This window comes from Branchiostoma belcheri, unplaced genomic scaffold, assembly GCF_001625305.1.
Source record: "Branchiostoma belcheri isolate BF01 breed outbred unplaced genomic scaffold, Haploidv18h27 scaffold53, whole genome shotgun sequence".
Classification (NCBI taxonomy): Eukaryota; Metazoa; Chordata; class Leptocardii; order Amphioxiformes; family Branchiostomatidae; genus Branchiostoma; species Branchiostoma belcheri.
The window spans coordinates 1,025,349-1,047,840 of NW_017804165.1; the positions used below are offsets into that span (position 1 = coordinate 1,025,349).

General features: G+C 41.6%; 4 protein-coding genes across 4 annotated transcripts in view; 2 read left to right on the forward strand and 2 right to left on the reverse strand.

Moving 5' to 3' along the window:
• LOC109481007 (CAD protein-like) overlaps positions 1–9,964 on the reverse strand; it is a 52,311-nt gene extending 42,347 nt beyond the window's left edge. Inside the window, exons 1-14 of the mRNA XM_019783486.1 lie at positions 9,561–9,964; positions 7,991–8,260; positions 7,586–7,719; positions 7,108–7,249; positions 6,708–6,879; positions 6,263–6,416; positions 5,916–6,055; positions 5,398–5,545; positions 5,063–5,194; positions 2,576–2,809; positions 2,053–2,274; positions 1,611–1,799; positions 965–1,198; positions 337–492 (exon numbers count right to left, since the gene is read on the reverse strand). Of these exons, the coding sequence (XP_019639045.1) occupies positions 337–492; positions 965–1,198; positions 1,611–1,799; positions 2,053–2,274; positions 2,576–2,809; positions 5,063–5,194; positions 5,398–5,545; positions 5,916–6,055; positions 6,263–6,416; positions 6,708–6,879; positions 7,108–7,249; positions 7,586–7,719; positions 7,991–8,260; positions 9,561–9,654 (2,421 nt within the window). The 5' untranslated portion in view covers positions 9,655–9,964. The remainder of the gene's footprint in view (positions 1–336; positions 493–964; positions 1,199–1,610; positions 1,800–2,052; positions 2,275–2,575; positions 2,810–5,062; positions 5,195–5,397; positions 5,546–5,915; positions 6,056–6,262; positions 6,417–6,707; positions 6,880–7,107; positions 7,250–7,585; positions 7,720–7,990; positions 8,261–9,560) is intronic.
• Positions 9,965–10,285: 321 nt separating this feature from the next.
• On the forward strand, positions 10,286–11,489 carry LOC109481002 (zinc finger protein 593-like). Its single transcript, XM_019783479.1, has one exon. It carries the CDS (start codon positions 10,576–10,578, stop codon positions 10,966–10,968), a length of 393 nt encoding a protein of 130 aa, XP_019639038.1. The 5' UTR covers positions 10,286–10,575; the 3' UTR covers positions 10,969–11,489.
• Positions 11,490–12,220: 731 nt separating this feature from the next.
• Positions 12,221–16,967, reverse strand: LOC109481014 (uncharacterized protein C18orf8-like). Its single transcript, XM_019783493.1, has 10 exons — positions 16,376–16,967; positions 16,125–16,229; positions 15,325–15,540; positions 15,098–15,185; positions 14,768–14,963; positions 14,350–14,452; positions 13,951–14,112; positions 13,581–13,733; positions 12,980–13,111; positions 12,221–12,703 (listed from the first exon to the last, which is right to left on the reverse strand). The coding sequence occupies exons 1-10, from the start codon at positions 16,952–16,954 to the stop codon at positions 12,434–12,436; spliced, it is 2,004 nt and encodes a 667-aa protein (XP_019639052.1). The 5' UTR covers positions 16,955–16,967; the 3' UTR covers positions 12,221–12,433.
• Positions 16,968–17,161: 194 nt separating this feature from the next.
• Positions 17,162–22,224, forward strand: LOC109480972 (peroxisomal biogenesis factor 3-like). Its single transcript, XM_019783438.1, has 12 exons — positions 17,162–17,506; positions 17,729–17,813; positions 18,032–18,160; positions 18,408–18,451; positions 18,640–18,761; positions 18,987–19,062; positions 19,187–19,241; positions 19,559–19,733; positions 20,080–20,150; positions 20,390–20,509; positions 20,662–20,758; positions 21,135–22,224. Exons 1-12 carry the CDS (start codon positions 17,434–17,436, stop codon positions 21,222–21,224), a joined length of 1,137 nt encoding a protein of 378 aa, XP_019638997.1. The 5' UTR covers positions 17,162–17,433; the 3' UTR covers positions 21,225–22,224.
• Positions 22,225–22,492: the final 268 nt, after the last annotated feature.

Consider the following 22,492-nt stretch of genomic DNA (forward strand, 5'->3'; position numbering starts at 1 on the left):
TGGGTGAATATGTCTTTTAAGACAATAACTTTTATGTATCAATAACTTTTTGATGTCAATAACTTTATGTTATGTATCGATTAAAAACCTTTGCCAGATACAAAAACATTCCCGTTACATACATGTATCAAATCTGTTTATCAACCACTAAGAAAATGCAGTCGTTTAAAACTCGGACCTACGTCCATCAACCCACAGGACAGAGGCAAGAGGTAGGCTGCCATCAAGCCTCAGTATTGCAGTGCGAGTATGTCTAACCCTCGGAAGTCGGGGAATGACAGACGATAAACCGGAGAGTGAGTGTGTGTTTTAAACATTGAGTACCAGCATCCTTACCTTATCTAGATCTGACAGTTCCAGGTCGATCAGGCTGTGGTTTGTGTCGAAGCCGAGGCAGTTTTCATCCATCATGCGCAGAGCCTTCTGGAAGGCCTCCTCAAACCGCCGTCCCACTGCCATCACCTCTCCTACACTCTTCATGGAGCTGCCAATCTGGGGAAAGGCAGGGAGAAAGTATTGTCAGATGATCAGCAACTGTAAAACTCAATTGAACAGTGTTTCTAGTTTATCAAACCATAGGCCTCTGTTTTTCTTTCTCCAATAAGCCATACCCGTTTTCATACAACTGTCTGTTTACCTTCCTTAGTAGGTTTTCGACAGTCAATGATAATCCTATAAATATTCTGTTACCACAAAGCTGAAAGAACACTTTAAGCATAAGCCAGGAAACTACAAGACATGTGAACATTTGAGTTGTATCCTTGCTATTCATTTTCATTAACATTAACTACTACAGCCATTTTCATTTGTACCGAAACAAGAACAAAAGAGCTAAATAAATAGTCTTCTTCTACAAAAATGAATACAGGCACTATAATAGTCCCTTCCAAATCCACAGGTACAGATAATATTGAAATTGAGAAAGGCAGATAATAAGTCAACTTAGAAAAATTTTGCGTCTTACATTTTTGCTGACTCGGTTGAACTTCCTCAGGTCCCAGCGTGGGATCTTGACCACGCAGTAGTCCAGACTGGGCTCAAAGTTGGCCGTGGTGCAGCCTGTGACGGAGTTCTTCAGCTCGGGGAGGGGGATACCCAGGGCCAGCTTGGCCGCCACGTAAGCCAGCGGGTAACCTGTGGCCTTACTGGCCAGGGCAGAGCTTCTGGACAGACGGGCATTCACCTCGATGATGTAGAACTGGAAAGGGAAGAATGACACTCGTTGAATATTAACAGGATTCCTGGATGTCATTTTGTATGTAAGTAAAAAGATTGGCAAATATTTCCTTTTTCTGACCAGTGCAACTTATTCTTATAGATGGCAACATTTCTAAAAAGCCAATGCATCTTATTGTGGAAAATACTGTTTGTCTGTAGTAAATTGTTTTTAAACTTTGGACATAATTCAGTGGTCTCACTGCAATGTTCAATAAAGTGATCTTGAATCTTGGATTTAAATATCAAATATTTTTGGTGATGTATGTACTGAAAGTTTCTATATATTCTATGTTCTCATTTTCATGACATCTTTTTCAATATACATGAAATGTTACACTGTTCATTGCATATTGCTGAACAGAAGAGTAACAGGGTTTCTAAAGACATCAGACCTGTTCGTTCTCCGGGTTGAGTGCATACTGGATGTTACACTCCCCCACCACCCCCAGATGGCGGATGACCTTGATAGCCGTCGTCCTCAGCATGTTGTAGTCCTTGTTGGACAGGGTCTGACTGGGAGCCACGACAATGGACTCTCCCGTATGGATCCCCAGCGGGTCCACATTCTCCATGTTACAAACCTGAGGAAACAACAACCATTATCTTACCATGCTTTTGCTCAAATTAATACCTGAATGACTTTTTCTGTGAATGCGTCTCTCTGTAATCATGAATCAAGCAAAATGTCAGCAAGGCCACATACTGTAGATCTGCCAACACATTTGACATGGACCAGTAACTTGAGCCATAAAAATTAAACGTATATAAAAAAGACAGCTATGATCCAATTAAAAACCTTATAACCTACAATATAATCAAAAACAAAGGACCCACCGTGATGCAGTTGTCGAAGCCATCCCTGACCACCTCATACTCCACCTCCTTCCAGCCTTTGAGCGACTTGTCCACCAGGACTTGGTTTGTGTGAGCGAAGGCCGCCGTAGCCAGCTTGGTCAGTTCTCCTCTGTTGTTGGCAAACCCTGAGCCCAGCCCGCCCAAGGCGTAGGCTGCTCGCACCATGACGGGGTAGCCTAAGCGCTCTGCAGCTTCGACAGTCTGAAAAGAATTAGCAGGAAATTTTATACACACATTCAATTTTTCCAGTTCCATTTCTTAGGCCAGTGTTTGACTTGTTCTGGCAGCTTATTCTTTGACTCTGAAAAAAAGTGATGGTTGTAGTATCAATTTATCTGTTCAGCTGTGCAGATGAATTTATCTTTAAGAAATGAGTACAGTATCATTGACCAACTACAATCAAACAGTACCACCACAGTACAATCTTGCATACGTGTTTCTCTTTCAATTACTTCCATATACTTCAAGTTTAATGTTAACCCTTTAGTGCAGCATAACTTACCTGGTCCACAGAGTATGCTGCCTCGCTGGGGGCAACAAACTCATTAATTTCAGCCATCTTCTTGGCGAAGATCTCGCGGTCCTCAGTCATCACGATGGACGAGACCGGGGTACCAAGGACGCGCACGTTGTACTTCTCGAAAACGCCCTGCTTGGTCAGCTCCACGCCACAGTTCAGCGCCGTCTGTCCACCGAAGGTCAGCAACACTCCGTCTGGACGCTCACTTTTGATGACCTGGTATTTAAAAATGATAAGTTTGATAATTGATTTTTTTTACATTATTTGTGACATCAAAAAGCAAACCTTACAGCAGGGATAAGACTCCCTGAATTGCATAAAAAATTACAATGGACAAGACAGGCAATATGTACAATCCCTCATATACATTAAAATACATTGTTTTGTACCAGGAAAACCTGACTTTTATTGCATTAGTTAATTGCAAATTCCTGTCCGAAGGCTAATTGCAAATAACAAGGATAAAAGAACATAGAAACAGAGTACAAATTAACTTCAAAATCCACATAGTAAAAGGTAATTGTCTAAAACTAGAGCTACAGTCAAACCTGTACTAGCGGTCACCTTGGCATTGCGGTCACCCGGCCATAGCGGTCGGTTTTTGCCGGTCCCTTGAATTTTTCCCATTTACGTAAGCATTAAGAATCGCGTATATAGCGGTCACTGTTCAACGCGGTCAGCGGTCACCCCATTCCGGTCCCGCCGGCTGTCAACACCGCCGATAGCGGTCACGGCTGGCCGGCCGTTACCCGCTAAGCACCACGTATGTAACACCACCCGACCTCGGGCTACGGCCGTTAGGACGTTCAATCAAGCCTTGTGATAATTTTGTGGCCGCTACATTATTAAAATGTGAACTGAAATTAGACTCCAGATGTGTATGAAATAAAGGAAAACTTGATTTTGACACGAAATTTTTGCGGTCGCTTGTGTTGGCGTCTTTTATATCTGAAACACCATGTCGTGCGTGCCGCGGTGCTTTCAGTGGACTCGGCGAAGATTGCGGCAATCATCCTTACAAAAAACTTACGAATATCCATATTTGATTTTTCGATTCCTTGAAAAGCATAAATATGTGGCCAACTTCCCTTTTTCACGGGCATAATTCAAGAAATTTGGGCTGAGAAAATGCGTTTCGTGATTTTTCAAAATGGCGCAGGCTGCAGCGACAATCAGGTCAATTGGGGTCATCGGAAGACTCCATTAGTTTGAAGGTAGATCTGCCGACTTTTATTTAATTTTATAGCATCAAATGGCGTGATTACATTACAAAAATATTTGGAATACATTATTAAAACTAATTTCCATCGTAAACTTAAGTCTGTAGTGAATATTCTACAAAATTTGTAAGCCTGAAAGCAGCACTATTTTTGTTGACCACCACATTGGCATAATGGCAGAGGCAGACAACCCACGCCGGAAGAAACCCAAGCCGTAAACAAAGGAAAGTTTTCGCTACGTTTTCATGTTCAAAAATGACCAAAAAACGGAAAATAAACGGCAACAGATGAACAATTATTTTGCTGTTAACTAAATGGACAGCATCTTGGTACAAAAAATCTTGTTTACATCGTTGGAATTCGTTGTGGCGATGTCGGTCATGCGAAGCACTCACCAAAGAACAAAAACATGGCGATGTCATTCTCTTCCACTTGTCGACTTACGGTACTAGTAACGTGGCGATTGCGGAGAAACGATGGCAAAAGCGGAAAGACAGACGTCGAACGTATTCCACAAGGTGGATGTGATTCAACTGACAGCGAGTGAGAAGGAATTATCGGTCGAAGGAGTTTGCAGTCGGAAGAAACATGGCTTGGAGTCGACAGAAACTTTGTTGTTTGATTCGCTTTCAAGTTTTCTGTAGGTAACATCGATGTTACACGTACACAAGAACAGTAAACGGCAACCAGTGATTTTGTATACTTTAGTGGGAAGGTTTCATAGTCCCAGTAGATCAACTGAGTATCATGTCGAGTGCATGCAGTTTTGATATATAATTTTTTCAAGCCCACAACTAAAGCAAAAGAACAACAATTGAATTATAACATGTAATGTTACATTTGAAAAGAGACTTACCTGTGCAATGAATGTTTTCATATGTTTGAGAATAAAGACATAAATACATCTTTGTTCAATGGTACTGAAAGCATGTGTCACTTGGGGGGGGGGGCAACTAACGGCCATTTCTCTATAGTGGTCACCTGGCCATAGTGGTCAATTTTGACCAGTCCCTTGAGTGACCACTATAGACAGGTTTGACTGTATGTCTAAAATTATATCTGAATCATTGTCTTTGGTGAGGACTCACCACTACATATGCCTGTCTCAAGAGGACTGTGTGTTTTTATTCACAGACTATTCATAGATTTAACCACAGCCCACTTCTTATAATACATTTGTACCTATTCAGCTATGGAATCAACCAAATGAACTAAAAATAGAGGAGAATGAGAGAACTTGTCCGCTGACCTGTGTGACGTAGTCAGGTTTGATGGGTAAGAAGTACACCTTGTCTGCCAGGCCCTTGGAGGTCTGGACTGTGGCGATGTTTGGGTTGATCAGGACCGTCTGGATACCTTCTTCCTTCAACGCCTTGATGGCCTAAAAAAACAGGAGGCATGGTAACAAGAATTCTAGGGGAAATAGATAACTTCTTACCTTATCACAAGTAATCTGAGTCATACAAGGCTGAACCTCACCACTTCCACAATTACAGGTATAAGACTCAAAATATAGGCAGCGTAATTTACACTAGTGGCATTGCACACAATACTAAAAGCTAACTAGTGGGCAAAATCACAAACCTGAGATCCAGAGTAGTCGAACTCCCCGGCCTGACCAATAGACAGGCCCCCTGAGCCCAGGATCAGCACCTTGCTGGGGCGACTCTCAGGCACCGATGGTGGCACCTTGTACTCAAGATGGTCAACCAGACGATCCTTTACGCAAGGGCTGTGGGAGGAACATTTGTTAAAATGAGAATTTTTCTGGGACTTACCTAAAGGCACAATTCGAATTTAGTCAGAATAGGCTTTTATTAAAAGTTAACAGTGAGATAACTGTTAAAAGTTTTAAACACTTAATCTAGTATTCAAGATGACTACACTGTACGTTAAACTTTTTTGGTACCACAATTTCAACAATTTATTAAAGAAATGCTCAAATTGACATGTAGGCTACTTTCAAGTTCACGAGGGATGAGGTATTAGGGTCCAACAAAATGTAACAAAGACCTGATTGTTCAATTTCAGTTTTAAAAGTTCAACTTTTAATGCTACCAGTAGTACTAATTCTTTCAATGTAAAGATACAAGGCCCCCTACCCTGCCTGTCCCATGCCTTTCTTGTGCGTTCTGACCACATCCAAGAAGACATCAAACAGTGACTCCAGGTCCTGTGGCCCTGCCATGTTCTCTGGGTGGAACTGGACACTGTAGAAGGGCTTGGAGTTGTGCACAATACCCTGCAAACAAAGAATGGGGAAAGAGTGAAATCTACCAGTCCACATAAAATACCGACTGAAAAACAACAGGATACAGAAATACATTTTTTGGCATGGCAGTAGATTTTTGTCACAGTAGATTCATAAGTTCTGGACAGTGCACTTGTACACTCGTTAAGCTAAACTGGCTAGTTTTTAATCATCCCAAATGTTGAAGAGACCTGGTACCTCGTTGGTCTTGTCGTTAGCGTTGGTGAAGAGAATAGACCAGTCCTGGGGGAGGTTGGATGCGTCAACAGCGAAGCCGTGGTTCTGGGACGTGATGTAACACCGGTCCGTGCCAGAGTGGATGCACGGCTGGTTGTGGCCGCGGTTGCCATACCTGCAGAGTAACAACAACAACAATTACCACAGAGGAAGAAACCAATGTTATAGTGATCAATGATGGTACTAATTCAATTTGACCAGAACTGAATCTAGGATTTGAGAAAACAACAGCTAGTTTCTAATAGTACATGTACTGTTCAACTACTTCTTTGTGGCCAAAAGTCTTGATCATATGACCCCCCCAAAAATGGATGGCGATCATAACATAGAAAAGTTCAACAGCAGTTCTCTTGTCTACAGTTCTGTTTAGGAATATAGGAAACAAAAAAAAAAGGCTGATTCTTACTTCATCTTGTAGGTTTTGGCACCGATAGCTATGGACAGAAGCTGGTGCCCCAGGCAGATGCCAAACAGAGGTTTGGGGTTGGGCTCGTTCACGACACGCTGGATGTTCTGTATGGTCTGTGTGGCCATGGACGGGTCACCCGGGCCGTTACTCAGGAACAGGCCATCATACTCTGTAAAAAGGCGAACATAAATTCTCTTAACTTGACTCTACTATACAGTGCATGTACAAACAGAGGTCATTCAAAAAAACGGAATGAACAAATAGATGTATATTCATCTAATGTACTTCTCTTCTTAAACCTACAAGACAATTATTAAAGGTATCAAACAACACAGCACAATGGCAACGTAAAGTCAAAATACAACAAAGCACAACAAAATACAGAAAATACACATACCATCACTGTTGAACTTGTAGTCCCAGGGAACAACCTTGGCCTTGGCACCCCGTCTGCAGAGGCAGCGGAGCTGGTTGAACTTGAGCCCACAGTCCACCACCATGATCCTCACATCACCTTTCGGGTTGTACTCCTGCGGCTCCTGAGACAAGAAAGGTTGTTCCTCAAGGGTTAGTAATGAGAGTTTAATTCCATCAGCAATGCCCAAAAACTTCTGCAATATCTGCTCATAATTTTTCCTTGCCACTGTATGATCTGCTCGGAGATTAACATCCATATCCTTCTCTCTTACTTACTAGTCTTAAGACTCAAAGTCTACACTCCACTGTTAAATTCATTGTTTAGGTTTCTGTGACTAGACCTCTGACTCTGAGGGTTTTTACAATACTCTAAAAAATGATATTTCTGGATGTATAACAATGAGGGATACATCACTACATGAATTCTTTGGTACTGAACACTAAAAAGAGACACCTACATCATATGACACCTCAGCCACCAGGTTTCTCAGGTTGGGGTCTTCAAATGGAACATCGTTGCCGTCAACCACCACCTTCCCCAACATGGTGCCCTTCTCACGGATCTTCTTGGTCAGGGCACGCGTGTCAATACCTGAAAACAATACACAAAATGTAAGGCCATGCAGATACATACATACTTTTCACTGATTGATGTAAAATAAGTTAACAATGTATAATACAGTACTTGCCCTTAAAATGGAAACTCAACTCAATGAGATAACAATTCTTGCTTTCTATAGGTTCACAAATCAAAGTATGAATGAACAAGCCATAAACACAGATCTCTGTACTTCACCATGCAACATACTTTAGTATCATAAAACTTTAGCACTAGTCTTTTTCCATGTAAATTGAATCAGTACCTTCAATGGCAGGAATGTCGTATTCTTTCAGCCAGTCCGACAGGGACTTCTGTGCGCTGAAGTGGCTGTACTGCTGGGAGTACTCCCCGACGATCAGAGCCGACACGTGGATCTTTGCCGACTCAAACCACTTGCGGATCCCGTACTCGTCCTGACCGTCCTCGGGAATCCCGTAGTTGCCGATGAGGGGGTAGGTCAGGACCAAGATCTGGGAGCGGTAGGACGGGTCGGTGAGGGATTCTGGGTACCCCACCATTCCAGTCTGGAACACTGGGAAGAAAAGGGAGAGTCAGTGCAACAATCACTGTCATGACTTGGTAATCAATAGATTTTGTACTAAATCATAGACTCCTGTGAAACAACTGCCTACTACAAGTGAATTGATGTCTAAATGTGCTTGAAACGTTACTGGAGCGAGCAGAAACGCAAAAACCCCTGACTCCCGGGACACCGGGAATCAAACCTGCACTGAACTCAGGCAGCCAGCTTACGACCAGAGCACCATAACCACTACTCCACCTAGTGGAGCTTGAACCCCACTGTTACATGCTTGTAACACATGCCAGCAAGGAAATATTTGTCGTGCAGGCCTTCATGTTTTCCAATAGAAATCTAATGACTAGCCCTATAATACCTGTTACAGCTTACAAATTGTTGCTTATCTCTCTAACTTCGCACTGTCTTAATTTTATGGATGACATCCTCAGAAGACCCCAAACTAGTGCACGCAGGTGAAAAAATTCCAGCCAAATAAATATGCTGATAAACCACACAAATTTGCAGTAGCACATAACAAGGAGGTCTCTTTTTAAACCCCCTTGTACATAACAACTTTTAAGACAAGCCGGCACATGCTGGCCTTTTGCAGCATTTAGGAGTCGGTACTGTACTGAGTTCTGGAGTTCCGTGGAGCTTCGTCAGCCTGGGTGGCGTCTTCTGTAGTTACTGTCAGCTCCCTACTGTTGATAGCTACCATGAACAGTATGGAGAATGGCACCCAGGCCAGAGCCTTTTCTTTTTTTGAGGACAGGCGAAAAGCAATGCACACGCGGATGTCATCCATAAAATTAAATCTGTGTGGCCTAACGCTGTGATTTGGGAGAGGGGACAGAACTAGAAGCCTGTGGATTTAATCCACAAAATAAACTTTGTGTTGTCTTATTCAAATCACCTCAAGACAGGTAAATCAAATAAATTATGCATAGATACACAAAAGAAAATGTGAGAATCACTCTACACGAATGTTAACCTTACAGTCAATAACTAGGAACCTTTCGGCCAACCAAAGTATAGTGATCAAATGTGAACAGCAAAGAGAGCAAAAATATAATTTTTCTTTCTTGTGTATAAACTGTCACTGTGTCACAAAACTCACATCATCAATAAAATCTAAAATGAAAATTTCATGAACAGATTCTACATCAACACATCATTTCCAGGTCTTCTAAATTTGTTTACATCTAAAAACTGGTGAGTCAAAACTGTCAAAGATAGAAACAGCTGCAAACACAGAGTTGAAAATGGACACAACAAAAAAAGACATGTGCAAAGGGGGAGGGCGGCAGCTTACCGACTTCCCCGGCAACACTTTTCTGTGCTCCGAACAGTCGCCCTTCGTAGACAGCCCCATCCTCGAGGTGCAGAACGGCAGATTGCTGCGACATCTCTTCGGTTTGGCGTTCAGTTTTCAGCAAGAAGCAAGTTCACCGATCGTGATCCAGGCCCTCCTTGATTTCCCGCGAAAAATTTGGATAGCCCGCGCGCGCGCTGTTTTCAAAAACAATGCCAGGGGTCAGCAGGAAAAAACGCCACTAAATTCTCACGAAGTCACCCAAAACGTCGTCCAGTGGCAGATAGGAGGGTCTTGCATACACCTGATCGGTTGGATGATGTAAAAGTTGGAAAACAAAGCAAAAGTTAGAGAGATTAGCAGAGTTCAAGAGAAGACGAATCAACCAGGCTGTCCGCCATTGAATGCCAAGCGCATGTGTGGCGCCCCAGAATTTATAGGGTAGGGTTAGCTTGCGTCATCGCCCTTACCGACCAATCAGAACATAGAAATCCGGAAGAAACTATTTTAGTTACAGGGAAAATATATTATATCAGAGAAATATATCAGTTGCAATATTCCACTTACGAACATTACATGTACATTTTTGTGATAATAAAAGGTATGCAAATGTTATCACATATCTATATTTCTGCTCTTACTATTTCATTATATTATCCATTGATATTCAGTAAGTCAAGTTTCCCCTAAAAATCTTGAAGTGTACTTCCGGTTTACGTTGTGATCTCTGGAAAGCGAACACGTTTTCCTTTTTCTTTTCCGTGAGTCATACAAGAGAGACATATGCCAAGTGTGATCAATGAATGACAGCAGTTTGGGGGTAAAACTGAAACATTTAATGAATATTGTTTACCTCGGCTGTTGGGCAATATCTCAAAGAAAAAAACTGAGCAGATAGTTTGATTCAAACCTCGCTGTTTCGGAGGTAAAAAGCATTTTGAAGTGGACTTGTGTAACTGCCCCCCTCCCACTTGATACACGTGTGGACAAGTATCTTCTGCGTTTCGTGAAGAAAATGGGACGTGTGCGACACAGGAACGCCAACCGAGGTGGCATGAAGAACAACAAGAAGATGAAGACCAAACGCCGGAGTAAGGATGTCGACCAAGTCCACGATGACTTGAAACCAGAAAAGGCTTCTGCACTGATGAATCAAGATGTCGACCTGGACTTGCCTGGGTCAGCCCAGCATTACTGCCTCCACTGTGCGCGATATTTCATCGACTCTCATGCTCTTAAGGAACACTTCAAGTCAAAGGGACACAAGAGGAGACTTAAGGAACTGAAAACGGAGCCGTACACACAGGAGGAAGCGGAGAGAGCGGCGGGAATGGGGAGCTACCGCCCGCCAAAAACTGTAGAACATGTTCCGTTTGTCACGGAAACGATGGACGAGAAGGAGGATTGAGGAGACTTTCGTGGCATTAACAGGAGTTTCTGGGACACGAACACCGATTTTCGTCGTTCACCACTTTCCCGAGTCAAACATTTTCAACTTGATGAAGACATTACAGAACTCGGGCATCGATCTGCCTTGTATAAATTCCTGAGATAGCAAGGGAGGGAGAGCCTCTCACACCATGCTTTGTAATACTAACTGAGGACTGCTTTTCATAAAACTATATATTCTTTCAATCATCATGATGTTAGCCCATACAGTATATGAAATTTATGTACATGAGGAATTTTTCCATGGATCTTTTCAATAATTTCTTGTCTGCAAAGTATCATTATTGCTAAAACTGCCAATGTGGTTTAGTCTTACATCATCATCAATGCCTTCATGTTACTTACATGTTACATAAGATGTATAACAGATTAACTACATTCATAACCTCAGAATTATATTTTAATGAACATGCTATCACATATATTAAATACCAAAAGATTTATGTCCATGAGCTGTATTTGAGGTTGGTGATAAACTTGCCAAAACAAGGACAATATTTATTTATAATGTTGCACCTATTGATTTGATTGCATGTGATAATGTAACAAACCAATCTCGCACCATCTTGTATAGCAGTTAATCTGCAACATCACAATTGGCAGAGTGAGCAAAAACTACGGAGGCAATTAAGCACACAACAATGCAGTTCAATTTTATTTTAAATACATAAGTTATGTCTAATATGTACCATTCTCTCTCTGAATTGGTATCATTCACCATGTCATTAAAACATAGATTTATTTGATTGACACAACATCTTTCTCATACTAGTAGTCAGAAATCCAGAGTGACCTCTGTGTGGTCTATAATAATATTCATTTTAAGAAGATGGCTAATGACACTTTTGGAGGGTTGGGTACAGTAATGGCAAACCTGTTCATTTTCATCATCTCTTGGGCCTAGTAGACTAAAGGGAGAAGCCAATTTTTGGTTATCTCTGTTTTAAGGTCATAGTCTTCTTAAATTTTTGGGATGAATTTCAAAACATGGTAATTGGTCAAACAAATAAAAGATTAATGGAAGCAAGTCAGCTGACCTATTCAGCCAAACTAATTCACATGTCATCCTGCTTTTAGTGTACAGTATGCAAATATAATGAAATTGCAAGATGGGCACAGAATGAGGTCAGCCTTCAAACAATCACCAAGATAAAAGAGATAAATACCATAGCACATAGGATTGCACTATATTTTCCCCACAGCTAAATTATTCCATATACATGTATATATTTGTACAGCATTCACAACTTAATTATCCTTCATAATGTCTTTCAGCAATAATAAAGTACTGAACTGTAACTCTTGGGTTTAAGACAGCAACAGTTTATGTAACTTAATGAAAGTGTCACCAGTCTACTTCTCCGGTTTACACTGCCTGTTTTACATAGAAACAGATTGCACATAAGCTGTAGTAAAACATTGGATCACTGAACAACAGGAGTGAGTGCATCCTCTCCAAATGTTGTCACAAACTGGCTGATGTATTGTTCACAGTGCTCTCCAGGAGCAAAGCGAGGGTTCGCCCTCAATCTGAGATTTCTCTGCTCGAAGAATTTGAAGACTGTGTAGAACAGCATGTTGTCCTCTGTGGCGTGGGCTGCCTCCAGAAACTTGCGTGCCGACACTGTGTCTACAATACCTACACTGCGGATGAATCGCAGGGCTGTGAGGAGTTGGTGCTTGGACAACAAAACCTGGGTGGAATTGAAGGAAAAAGAATATCATTACTACATACATTTCAGCCATTCAAACCTTAGACAGTATCAGCAGTTTTTAACTATAATGCCTGCTAACACTTTTACTTCTACTCCCACAAGGATAAAATTGTTCAGATCATGATCAAGCCAAATAGATTGGCAACTGGCTTCAATCCAGTCAACTGTACCCCAGTGGGAACGCTCCTGATCTGGCTCAGCAACTAACAGAAATACATGAATCAGTATGGTAGAAAATGCTTCTACAATACTGACCTCAATGATCTCCTCGTTGGCTGTGGAGAGACGTTTGAGCATGTCCAGAGCCAGCTGATGAGCAGGAGGGTACACACTCTCCAGGGACAGCATCAGGCAGGCGATGGGCTTGGAGTCACTCAGAACATGGTACTGTTGGAGCAAGAAACACTTGTGTGAAAAGGAACTATTTCGCATAAAATAGCCTGAAAAAATCTGGGGGTTTCATTTTTACGATAAACATTATAGGATTGTGAATATTGAAAGCAAAAGGAGTAACCACATATAGCCTGGGTGCCATCCTCTGTAGTTTCTGCCCGCTCCCTTATGTTGCAGGGCACCATGGACCAGCGACATTAGGGAGAGGGCGGAAACTATGGAGGATGGCACCCAGGCTAAACCACATAGTGTATAGCATGTATAGATGTATAGCATCAGCAGTTGTTTTCATAAGTACCTCAATGCCATGTATATACATTATACAGTTAACATTTTTAAGTGCAAGTACAATTCAATTTCAAAATATTCTATAACATCCCTCAAGGTAATTTCAAGACAGTGGATTTCACTCCAGGTGTTCAGGACAACAAAACTGTCCCTTCCAATCTATGAAGCATTTCACCTGTAGGAACTGGTGGAGCTGGTAGAAGCAGTTATTCTGCACCAGGGTGTTGATGACCAGCTCATACAGGTAGTGTTGGACTGGGATCTGGAACTGGCTCAAGGACCGGATATACTCCACCAGCACTGCAACCATGAACTTGTACTTGATCTCCTGCAGGGAATACATACAAGTCAGAGCAAACAAATTGATAACTTTGAGCCTTGATCCTTTCTTCATGTCAATGGTACATACCTCGTCAAATTCACTTTGATCTTTATTTATCAAGATGTGCAAATTAGATAAAACTCATTGCCTACTTATGATCTTGACAGTTGAAACAGTCATTTGTAAGTTTACAAAGCACAAAATTGAAGCTCTGTGAAGTTACCTTGTTATCCACAAAGATAGACAGCACATGTGTGTACATGTCTGACTGGTCGATAACAGCCTGGGACCTCTGTGGGCGTTTGGGTGTCCCTGTACCTCTGGCCTGGGCTATCTCCACAGCCTGGGCATAGGCTGTCTCCTCCTCCAAGTATGATCTGTACACCTTCAGGAGAAACAACAGTTCTCTCAATACTTGTAGACTGAAAAATACTTGCACTTAGAGACTGGATCTGTCTTTTGTATTTAGGTGGACCATGGATGGTACCAACCTAATCCTTGGGTGAAAAATTAAAGAAATTATCTAGCATCAATCCTATATAAAATTTTCTCATTCACTAATTCATATTCATTTAAATTGATGTTTTATGCCACAATACACTGTTTATACTCTATGTCCTACCCTGTTGAGCTTGTCAAAGATACTGGCAATTGTTGGCAGGTTACACTGTCTGCCAGGAGTCAGCATCTGCTTACATACAGACAGGATCACCATCTTACAGTCCCTGGGGAAGAATAGACATGTTTTGTTACATTTCCTTGTTATAAAGAATGGTATCTTAACTGAGTTATGGTTAACATAACCCACTGGCTTGGCCATAACATGATTTTCTAGTTCTGTGTGTTTTCAGTTCTACTTGTGAAACATCGAAAAGTTCTAGTAGTTAATGTAATGTTACTTTTTTACTTTTTCTAACCAATGGACAGGGCTTCCACTCTTTTGGAAGGGTGGTTTCATTGAAGTCTCAAACAATATTCCATCTATTACTGATAAAAAGTATGGATCATGTATATACAGGTATTATGAAGTAGATAGTGACCTTCGCAGCAGTAAGAAGTCCATGAGACGACACTTGTCAGGAATCATGGTGACCAGTGGCTCCAGTTTCAGACACACAGTCCACAGACACCCCAGCTTGGCATCGATAATGATGCTGGGCTGGAACACTATCCAGTTAGGGGAGTACAGCTCACAGTTGATCTCCTTCACCTCTGGACCAGCAACAGTGGGCACCCCTGAGGTGAGAAAGTTGGTATACTCCATTGCTTTAACTGATATTGCCACCTTCTGAAATTGAGTTGAATCCTGTCATGTCTCACATGAAAATCAGAAGACTTACAAATGTCTGTGCCACTGGAGTTTGACTCACCTGCTACCCTGAGTTTAAACGGTTTGATCGGCAATGGAGACAGGACCGGATGGTGGTAGGTAACATAGCCATCTGACTCTGTTTCACCCTGCAAGACGTACACACAAGCACGAAATGTCAATCAACATCAAATTACATACATGTACATAAATGATAAAAGTATACCAGTAAGCTCTTTTACATCTTTACTCCAATATTAGGAAAAATATGAAAAGTAGGAATCTCACTTGTAATTTGATGTCAAAAATCATGGAGGTCTTGGATGCCTGATGATGCACCACAATCAGGTTGTCCACAATGTTGACGGCGAAGCGGCCACTCATGTCCAGCCTCAGCACGTTAGTCTTCTTAGCAGGGCTCTCCTTCTGCAGCTGGTACAGAACCACCTCCGCACTGGCATGGCCCGGTCCTCGGGGCTGGTGGCGCAGGACAATGATGTACACCTGATGACAGATATAGTAATGCAGAAAATGAGTGAAGAACACATTATTCAGTCACTAGTACAAATGACTAGGACAGCTCATACCAGCAAGCAATCCCAATGACACTAGGGGGCACCACCACAAATTGCAGATGCTGTGTGCTAAACTGAATGCCAGGAAGAAATTCTTCAGTGTGAAAGTAATCCAGGTATGGAACAAGTTGCCATCAGAGACTGTAAATCAGTCGACCACCATTGGATTTAAGAACAGCATTGATGAATACATATGTCCATCGTGGTCCTTATGTATTCATCAATGCTGTTCTTAAATCCGATGGTGGTCGACTGATTTACAGTCTCTGATGGCAACTTGTTCCATACCTGGATTACTTTCACACTGAAGAATTTCTTCCTGGCATTCAGTTTAGCACAAGGACCATGATGGACATAGGAGCTACAAAGGGCTAACCACTTGCTCCTCTGCAATTCAGGTAAGTTCATGTAAGTACAATCATTGCTATAATTCCCAAACACAAAGATTGCTGAGACTTCCAAAAAAGATAAAGTGTAATATGGTCACAGGTAAGATTGAGTTAGAAAGATTACCTGCCCATATATTTGAGCCATGGTGACATCCCTTTCCAGCAAGCAGAGCTTTGGAGGTTTGGGTACGACTGGCAGGTCCACCTCAAACTTGGGGAGCTTGAATACCTGAGAAAAAGAATCGATTTTTGAAAATATGAATTACTGTTAACAAGTGTTCAAAGAAAGACACAGCATTCATTCACAATACAACTCACAATAGAAACGGCCCAACAATTGAACAACAATTAAATAACAATTGAAAGTTCTCTCACCTGCCCTGCCCTGAACAGGTAAGGGTGCAGCACGTTCCCTAGCGTGGAGGAGGACAGCAACAGCAGGGCGCTCTCCGGCAGGTACACGAACCAGTTCACACTCACGTTGTACGTCTTGATGGACTTCAGGGTCTTCTTCTCAGGAATGACCTGGTAGTACTCCAACCCGTGGTCTGTGATAAACACAACTTCATTGATGGCCACCCAGTTGAATCCTATAATCTTGGTCGTCTTCCCTTTGCAGCTCTGAGAGTACTCTACCGGGTCTACCGCCTGTCCGAAGTTCATGAACTCCACGGTTTTGTAGCAGCGCTGGATGGCCAGGATCTTCAAGTCGTAGGAGAACTTGATGGAGATGACACTCCCCTTGTCTTCCATCCGGAAGTTGATGGAGGTTTTCGCGTCCGGTCCTTTAACCACGACGCCCGTCGCTCCACCAGAGCGCACGGCGAAGACTTGCCTGTTGTTCTCATCGAAGAAGACGTTGTTGACGTTTGAAACAGGGTCAAAACGGATGGGTGAACGCGACAACTCCAAGTAGAAACTGTCGTCCGCCATTTTGGCTGTTTCTCCTGGCATGGAAGATACTACTATTTTCGGGTAAGAAGCAAAACTTTCTTTAATACTGTTAGTAAATTTTTATTCATCGTTAGCATGTCCTCATATAAAATGATGAATTTTGTTTGATAACCTATATACTTTATACAAATATGAGCATTTTGACCATTGGTTAATGTACAAATACCATATGAAATCAGTGGAATAGTCCAGTTATGCCCTCCAGGTTATTGACTTTTGACCCCATCCGCTGACGAGGAAAACAGCATGGCGGTAAATGTGTGTACTATGTGCAAACACCACAAGCTTTGTCCTTAATCGTTGAATTAGGGAAGAACTGAGATATTTTGCATCGTTCAAAAATAAGTCAAGAAGTTGAGTATCTATTTATCACGTGTGATTCCCTTTCGTTGCGGTATAACGCCAAATCTCAACTTCAGGAAATTTAAAGGTGGACCAAACTCTTTTGAGCTGAGTGAGGCTTCCAAGTGATAGCAGAGATGCTGGGGGCTGTGTGGGACTTCATCAAACGCCACAAGAAGAAGTTCATCTTTGCCGGAGTGGTTGTTGGAGGTGAGTAAAGGCCCCTGGTATCCAGATAAGCGTTGAAAAAAGCCCACATGCACTTCCCATCATTGTGCAAGGAGAGAGGGCCTTTTCCATAAAGCCTATGCTATATAAACATCAGGTCCAACAATGGGTGCTTAGAAACTCCACTTCAGAGTCCATTTTCTGGTTCACTGATTAAGAGAGTGTGTGACTCAGCAGAACTTTTGGTGTGTTTCTTCCGTCAAGGTGCTGTTTTTCTCGGGAAGTATGCAGAGACCAAGCTGAGAGAACTCCAAGAAAAAGAGATGGCAGAACAATTGGAGAATGCCAGGTAAATATCTATGGTAATCTGCAGTAATTCTAATCAGCCTGTTCTGATCTGAATGTCTTGTCATGAGTAATGGTACAAATATTGTAGCTATAGGTTTATTTGCATATGGCTACCAGTGACTTATTCTACAATGTTCATGTAACACTGTTGTGGTTTCACACCTTGTGAATGGTCTAATTCTCTTTTGTAGACTTTGATGTTTAATCTTGACATTGCAGGAAAAAGCATCACTTCGACAACAACCAGCGGACATGTAACATGACGGTGTTGTCCATGATTCCCAGCCTGAGGGAAACTCTCATGCAGAGGATAAACACAGAGGAACTGGTCGCTAAGCTCAAGTCCAAGTACGTTTTTGCCTTCAAACATTCTTAACAGTCTGCTTGATTCTAAAGGTTGGTCACTAATCTTGGACCAAAATGTGAGACACCCTGTAAAGGATGAGGTTTTTCATATGTACCTTGTACATGGAGGGCATTAAAATCAACTCTCGCATCGGATCTGCCCAAATGGTGCTACGTCTTACATATCTGTGGTCTTCTTTATCTTCTTCTGATGTTATTTACCTATTTGTTCTTTTTTGCATCATCATAGACCTCCAAACAAAGTTGAACTGTGGGAAGACCTCAAAATAGACAGTGAGTATCACAATCCTTAATTGTTATCAGAGAAGTCAAACTAATCTAGAAAGTTATTGTCAGCCCTAATTTGCCTACTCCATAGTAAGAATAATAAAACAATGTTAGGTTACTAGTATTTTATCCACTTTCTACTCAACTAGCAGTTTAGGAAAGTGGGTAATGAAATCCTATGTGTCTGTGGCCAGGTTTCACCAGAGTGCTGGTAGCCCTGTATGGTACCTGTATCCTGGTGGTACTGTTGAGGGTACAGCTGAACATCATCGGAGGTTACATGTACCTGGATAGTCTGCTTAACCTGAATGGAGCAGTGAGTATCTATTTTAATAATCAATCTGTTGTAATACAAGTTGTAGATCTTAAATACAGTACTTTTCTACTACATGTAACAAGTCTTTCTTGTCTTCTTGTTTTTTTTTAAGCTTCTGCCTGCTGCCTAACCCATAACCAATATAGAATTGGTAGCCAAAAGGGCTACATTAGTGCGATAAAAGTTGATACTAAGTCTGAAACTGATCATGTATTTGTGAAACAGAGTAAAGAAGTTGTCCAGGCCCCTCGTGAGATCCAGGAGAGATATCTGGCTAGTATCCAGTACCTGCTGGGAGATGGTGAGCCTCATATTGTTTCACACTTAAAGACTGTAAAATAGTTGATTAAATCCTTTCATTTTGTGAATGAATGTTATTCCCACCTTGTTGTATCAAAGTATTAACATTCAGACCTTGTGTCCAGGCTTGACTTTGTTGATCCGTGATACAAGACAAGCAGTACAAGAAGTGATCGGAAGGTATGGTTTTCAGTATCCTTTTCACTATATTTCATCTGATTTCTGAAACAAACAATGCACCTATCCCTTGACCTCGTTGAGGGTCGTTGGGGCACCATGACTTGGTCCACTATCCTCCTCCATTTAACTCTGTCCTCCACTGCTCATATGGCTTCAGCTAGACTCCACTCTTTTATATTGTCTTCCCACCTCTTTCTCTGCCAACCCCTATAGCTAACATAAAAGTAACAGCTGTCAAAAAATGTCAACTTATTTGAAGCTTCAAAATTGAAATGAAATTGAATCCAGGACACCCACCTAGCATGTTTGAATTACAGCTTGTCCCTGAGGCAGGAACTGTCCCTGGAGGACCTGCACCAGGCGGTGTGGAAGGTGCGCAGGGAGGTGGAGCGGGCACCCGAGGACGGGCTGGACATCACCGGCCGGTCAGCCAGCACCACCGGGCTCACCAAGTACATGCTGCCTGAGGAGGAAGAGGAGAAACTTGACCAGGTGATATAGGGGTTTTCTTTTACACAACCAATGTTTCAATTTTAATGTAGTTAATTTGTATGATGTATGTCTAACTCCAGGAAGACTAGCCACATACTCGTTTGCTTATGGAGCTAAAGCACCTCCTACCTTAAGCCTTGCTTACGTTTCAGTGTCTATCAGACACCTTCCTCAGAGCTTCTGACTGGAGTTCTGCTTCTCGCCGCTATATGTAACTTAGTCGATATAGAAACCTGTTTGTCTCCTTACATAACTCAAGAGCCTCTCACAAATGCTGAATGTCTCCTCCAGTCTCCCACAAATGATGGATGTCTTGTCATCTCCTTGTCCTGATTTGTTTGTCCAGGCCTCCAGCCTGTCTCAGGATGACCAGGTCCTACAGAAGCTGCTGTCAGAGACCAGAGACATGATCGAGAGGTGGGTGTTTGAGATAAATAAACAGAAGCCATGGTTTATATAATTTCTGATCTCTTCAAAAAGATGACTAGTTTGAAAAGTATTGCTTTGACACTTTTTGTTTGACAAAGGGAAAATAGATGTCAAGCTACTAGTTTGGCTGAAACTGTAAGGACAAGATCATCTTAAAGTTAGACAATCTCAAGTTGCTTTTTTTTCTTTTGGATAAGTCTGAGGATGTACCGATACTTTTGTTCCAGTGTTGACTTCCAAACAGTGCTGTCCACGTGTCTGGAGGCCAGCTTCACCCGGCTGTGTGATGAAGTGGGTGTGTTCTTCAGCGCAGAGGGCAATGCTGTGGCTGCAGATGGGGACTTGGGGTACGTATAGATAGAAGACTCCAGTTTGAATGTCCAAGGAAAAAAATAGTGATCTTAACTTTCAAATTCAGAAATTACTTCCCTGTTATAAAAGATTTCAAATCACACTATGATGGAGAATGTGACACACGTTAACAATGACATTGTTGCAGGGTTCCCAAGGTGACCCTCCCCATGGCCAAGGTCATCCCAGTGATGAATGGACAGATCCACCAGATCTGTAGTGACTCTCCCAACAAATATGTACAGGTGGGTATTGCCAAAGCACAGTTACTCAAGTAACTGGATATGATTTTGGAAATGGTGAGATGTTTGAGGTGGCATCCACTACCTTTTAGGACAGTTTTTTGGCATATCTTATTACCTGGACATCTAATCTTCACTGAGGTGTGTAGTGCTTCCACCTGTGATTTTCCTAGAAACATACTGTAGAACAGATAGGACAGTAGGAGTATCCTCAATAGATAGCTTTACACAAAGACTAGACTTGCCAGGTTTTGTGCAACAGGTACTACAACCAGTCACCGACTAGCACTGTTGAATGCCCACCATGCCGGTATGTTCTGTCAAAGCTATACAATACAGATGTCTGTGAGAAATAACACAAAGTCTCCCTTCTCCTCAGGAACTATTGCTGATGGAGTGTGTGAAGGATTTTGCAGCCAATGTTTATGAGGCCTTCAGCCAGGCCCAGGAGCCCCCTGGACTTACCTGAGGACATCAGAGTAGATCAGAACTAAATGTACATGTACACACTACAGCAAAATACTTTTCATCATACTTCTGAACTGTGTTTCTGGTTTGCCCTAACTTGAACAAGTGAGGCACACAAGTGTACTACAGTATTTGTACTTGACTATGTGAGATACACACATGATAGTTTCCCAATTTGTTGTATCTTTTGCTATGCTGCAGTTTCTAGGGAAAGATGAAATGTAAAATATTTTACAATCTACATATGCAAGTCAAGAGAATATTTGCTCCTTATGCCATTGTCATCAATCATAACATACACATTATTTAGGGAATAGAAAGTGCAGTGAGCATTTAAGAAATGTTCCATCTTTGAGATAATGCTTGTACCATCTGTAATGATCAATTTGACATAATTACCCATTACTCAACTTTGAGGTTGTAGCGAGAATTCAAACTTGCCCTGTCCTGTATATGTGGAACCAGGAACTTATGGATGTGCAATTTCAAGCTACAGTATATTCAAATGGTTCGCCAGAGGGATAGTCAACTTAGTTATGTCCCTCAGATGTTGTCATAATGCATTTTCCATCATGGTTTCTGGTCAAGAGCCCAAGAGAAAAAGAGGTGAACATTTCCTGTATTCGAAGTGAAGATAACCAGCATTGATGGTACATATTTTTTCATGGTTGAAGGTCAAAAAGTTACTAAGTATTATTTTAAGTAGTAGCCACCAACATATTGTAACATTATCTGAAATGTAGCATTTTCGTGTACTTTAACATATTAGGAGACATTCTGCTTGTACATGTTGCTGAGCAAATCAAGAAAGGCAAAGATAAATGTAGCCTTTTTACTCAAGAAGTCTTTTGTATGTATATACTGGCTTCCAGCTTGAAGTCAGTATATACATACAAAAGGCTTCTTGAGTCTCCACAGCTAAGATAGATGTAATGATAAACTGTACACATCATTGTATTTTGTTCTTTTATTGAATAATAAATGCAAAGTGCAAACTTCCATGTTCTAACTGCTTCATAAACTTTGTTAATCCTCTATGGAACTGAAAAAAATGTTACCATTATTTGCCTTATGAAGTTCTTATGTGATTAACTGTCATCTACATTTTTTCTCAAACTACCACCTTGATCATAAAGCTTTGAGAACATTGGTGGGTAATACTTGTCAGTACAGGCACATTTTTTTAAATGTTTTAGAAGGAAATAATACCACAAATTATTTGTAGGCTTTCTTATCCATGTACATTTGTACCATGGTACTCAACTGTAT